Source organism: Salmo trutta, chromosome 5, assembly GCF_901001165.1.
Source record: "Salmo trutta chromosome 5, fSalTru1.1, whole genome shotgun sequence".
NCBI lineage: Eukaryota > Metazoa > Chordata > Actinopteri > Salmoniformes > Salmonidae > Salmo > Salmo trutta.
Window position 1 is genome coordinate 39,432,963 of NC_042961.1, and position 4,748 is coordinate 39,437,710.

General features: G+C 50.5%; 1 protein-coding gene across 1 annotated transcript; it reads right to left on the minus strand.

Moving 5' to 3' along the window:
• Positions 1-313: 313 nt before the first annotated feature.
• Positions 314-4,375, minus strand: LOC115194128 (endosialin). The gene has a single exon (XM_029753532.1). The coding sequence runs from the start codon at positions 4,119-4,121 to the stop codon at positions 1,731-1,733; it is 2,391 nt and encodes a 796-aa protein (XP_029609392.1). The 5' UTR covers positions 4,122-4,375; the 3' UTR covers positions 314-1,730.
• Positions 4,376-4,748: the final 373 nt, after the last annotated feature.

The following is a 4,748-nucleotide window of genomic DNA, read 5'->3' on the forward strand; positions in this document are numbered from 1 at the left end:
TGTGTATTGTTGTGAATTGTTAGATACTACTGCACTGTTGGAGCTAGGAACACAAGCATTTCGCTACACCCGCAATGACATCTTCTAAAAATGTGTATGTGACCAATAGAATTTCATTTGATTTGGAAGGACAGCTTAAGGAGTTAATTTAACACCTCATAGGGCCTCTTGGACGTACTGGGACTTCCATATTCTCTCTCTGCACAAGGAATCCCATTGAAACTGTGATTTCAAAACATAAAGCAGACACTGCATTAGGGCCAACACCGTGAAGTGATTGCACCATGAACCTTTAAAACACAAGACATGAATATTGATGGAACCCTTATCGTAACATTTAATTAGCAATTACTTAAAACGTAACAGGTAACAAAAATGAAAAGGATTCAGGCATAATTTAACAGTCCTTTGATCAGAAGGCAAATCTTCAGTTGATTTGATTGTGTGTCATTGACATTGTATAAGTCATCCTTTGAATGGGGACTGCAGTTACTTCCCAAGTTGCTAAAGGGAGCATTGATTTCAAACACCTAAAGGTTGGTACTGCTCCACCATGGCTAAAGTCCATGTAATGTTATGGGCAAGCCTGTGACAATGGGGAGGGAGGCGTGCTAAAGAGTTATGTGACATGGTGTTAGGGAACGATTGAAAGATCACTACTCCGCTAACAAGGTCAATGCTAAAGTCAATCGGGAGCCTGTGACCCCCATTGCAGTCCCTATAGTGTGTAATACAAACACATCTAACATCTGCACTCTAACTCATGTGAGGAATGTGGGTGAGAGGACTAGGAGTGTTTCATTGGAGTTGAATGGAAGGAAACATCCCCTCAGACAGACAGACATTCCATGGAATTACCATGAGTTTTGTGTGGTCTATATAAAACAAAAGACACGTCATTAAATCAGGAATCATGACGCTAACACACTTTCTCGAAATTTCATTGCTACAAATTATACAGTACACAATTATAGTAACACAAACACATATACAGGCGTATACCATTTTTTGGTCTGTGGTGTGAGTTGATTTGTTCCGATACTTTAAAAAGCACAAGCCATAAAAGTTATTTCCGAATGATTGCTTTTCCTCAACAGCGTCATGACAGTCAAGCTTGCATAGTTTGCATAGCTAAATATGAAGCTGCATGTGATGCTTCTTTAACAAAGTTGACATAAATAGTCATTTGCGACACCATACTTGGAAATTAGCTCAATTGAGCATTAAAAACCTCAGCATTTTTTGAAAGACCCACACCCAGATTTCATGGACTACAAAAATGCTAAAAGCTACAGTACAGTCCTTTGGCTTTGGTTTCAGATGGAACTGGTGATATATCGACAGTATATTCCCACAGCATCCGTAAATATAACCAGATGCATTCAACAACAATCCCAACGGACGGTTTCTATTGTACCTATAGTGCAATCATAGGCCTATATAATGTGCTTTGAGATCAGTGTAAGCAACAATTATGCAGTTTTTTCTACCACATGTAAAGGACCCTATGAAAGGGATTAGTGTTTTTTTTAGTATTGCTTCCCTGTTCTTCTCTTTCAACCGATATTCCACAGAAACATTCAAGTGTTCAGAGTCCCGGTACGGCAACAGAGTGGCAATGGGGTGGGAGGAGACAGATACAGTACAACAACCATCACTCTCTTACCTTTTTCCTATCTCTTATTTATTTAACAGTTCATTTATGTACAAGTCTTTCCTCATTCGCCTGTTTAAACATGTGACTGCACCCCCTTGCTGGGATTGGGCGCGCCCTGCTTGTCGTGCGCTCCAGAGATCCAATGGTAGCAGTTGGTGGCGGTCTTGTTGCGCGGCGTGACGGTGCAGCGGGTGCAGTAGACGATACCCAGTGCCACCATAATAATGATGAAGATGCAGAGGGGCACCAGGAGGCCCACCAGCAGCCAGTTGCCACCACCCTGCTTCTGGCTGCTCTCGTCCTCCTGGGGCGGCTCCCTCTCATTCAACCCCTCCACCTCCACCACGCCCTGGTTGGGGGTGATTGGGGTTTTGGGAGCCACAGGAGGAGGCAGGGAGGGGCTGTGCTGGTCCTGGTTCTCACCCTGGCCCTGATCCTGCTCTGGAAGGGAAGTCACCTTCCCATTGTCAATGTCCCCCTCTTCCTCATTATCATCAGTATCATCATAGTTGGATGCGGGGACGTGCTGGTCAGTGATTGGCTCCTGCGACGTGGTGAGTACTTGATCCTGGCTGGCAGGGCTGAACCAGAGCCAGTTCCACGCCCCTCCCGAGATAGTAGAAGTAGGGAGGACTGAGGAACTGGTAGTGGTTTCGTCATCCTCCTCCTCATACCAGTCGGACGTGGGAGTTGGGGTGGGGGTAGAGATGGGTTCAGGGCTGGGAGAAGGACTGGGCGTAGACTCTAGCTCGGGCTGGACCTGGGCTGGAGAATTCAAAGTCATGGTGCTCCAGTCCGGTGTATACTCCTCCTCTTCTTCTTCCTCCTCCTCGGGCTCTTCCATGTGGGGGACCATGAATGGGTTGTGGTTTGGGACTGGCTCCTCCTGGGGTGCGCTGGTGACCCAGATTACATCATTCTCCACCCTGGGGGGGTCTGTGAGCCAGTCCAGGGACTCTTCCGTCTCCAGAGGCCAGTCAGTGTTGGTCTGCGCATTGGTCCAGGGGTACACGGGTTCGTGGGGGTCCCACATGGAGCCGGGATGGCGGGTGACCCAAGGGTAGGAGGGAGTGGCTGCTGGGAATGAGTCCTCTCCCTCCCCTATCTTCCTGCAGGAGAAGTGGTCAGAGAGTAGCTCGTAGCCCACCTCGCAGTAACACTCGAAGCCCCCCTCGTAGTTCACGCACATCTGCTGACATGTCCCAGGGATCTGACACTCGTCAGTGTCCTGGCAGTGGGAGGGCTCCTCGGTAGGAGGGGAAAAGCCCAGGTGACAGTGGCAAACGTGAGAGCCGGGTGTATTCTCGCAGGCATGTTCGCACGGGTCCTCCATACACTCGTCCACGTCCTCACATTCACCCTCCTCAACCGGTCGGTAGCCCTTGCGGCAGCGGCACTCGAAGGTCCCCGGGGAGTTGATGCACAGCTGCTCGCAGGTGCTCTGCAGGCACTCGTCCACGTCCAGGCAGCCGAGCTCATCCGGGGAAAGCATGTAGCCCTCAGGGCAGGCACAGCGGTAGCCGTCCGACAGGGGCAGGCACTCAAACTCACAGGGGGCACTGTGGCATGGGTCGGCAGCGACGCATGTTTGCCCTTCATCGCCGAGCTGGAAGCCGTCCGAGCACTCGCAGTAGTAGTGCTCCCCGGCCTCCTGGCAGAAATGCTCGCACCCTCCATTGTTCCGATCGCACCAGCTCTTCTCTCTGGTGTCGGAACAGAGGGGCGTCTCCCTGGACCACCCCACAGTGCCATCCTCCCTTAGCATACATAGAACAGACTGCTCCACCTTGGAGCCCCCCGGGCAGGGCACCGTGGCTACAGATCCAAAGGGGACGTGGGTAAGGAGGCTACTGAGGAGGCTGAAGGGAGTACTATAGAGGGTATTGCCGCCCCCCTCGCTCCAAACCGCCGGGCACATGCCTTTGTACGTGTAGCGGCACAGGTAGCCATCCACTGGCACCGAACACGAGCCGTCCAGCCATTTAAAATGATCATGCTGCTCGTGGGCTGCTGTGCCATAGGTCATAACCACACAGCGTGGGGCTGAACAGGTACTGGGCGAGTCATCCCGCAGCCAGTTGGTGTAGCGGGTATCTTGGTCACCTGTAGTCCAGGAGAACCCACGGAGAGGGCGAGAGGCGGTACACTGGCGAGGCTGTCTCTGGAGACCGATCCACACCTGGACCTTGGTCCTCGAGCCGCGTAGATCCACGCCAGAGAAGAGAGCAGCGATAGTGTCAGCTTCCTCCTGGAGTTTGACTGTGGCCAGGTTGCCTCCCTTCTCCTTGCAGCTCCTCCAGGAGTCCAGGAAGGTCTTGCGCTGGAAGTAGACCACGAAGCAGCCATCCTTGTTGCACAGAGCGTCCCTCTCTTGTAGATCCTGGCCCCATACAGGGCGAGTATAACAGAACAGACCCAGTAGTGAGAGGACTAGAACAGCAGCACACCGCACTGGGGAACCCATTGCTAGTTCACTCTCCACGGCTCACTTCTCCAACTCTCTTTCTTATTCTCTTTTTTGCCCACTCTATACTTTGCTTGATTTTTTTCTCTCTTAATTTTTTTTAGTATTTGTTTCGTCTTGTTTTTTCCTTAATATACCAACTTTTCTCCTCTCATCTGCACTTTACCTCTCAAAACTTCTCTCCCTCTCTCTCTTTCTCTCTCTGACTTCTCACTCTTCTATGCTGGAGTTGAGTGCTTGCAGATTGTCCCCAGATTTCAGAAAGAGAGAGAGAGGGAGGGTGGGCAAAAGGGGAAGGAGTGAGGGAGGGAATTGAAAAAAGAATTGTACGTTTTTGCTAGAGGGTGTGTGTGTGTGTGTGTGTGTGTGTGTGTGTGTTGCCTTTGAGAGTCTTGGGGGGGAGTTGGGGAAGTGCAGTGTGTGGTTTTTTTCTCAGAGTGTCTCGTATGGTTTTCATAAGTCAGTTTATGGAAATGGCTTGGGACCCAGCCATTTACCCCCCATCTCCCCCCACACACACACAGGCACACACACAAGCACATACACACACACAAACACTCACCAGGCCTTCAAGGCAAATCCCCACCAGGCCTTCAAGGCAAATCCAGTTATGACAATTAAACATGG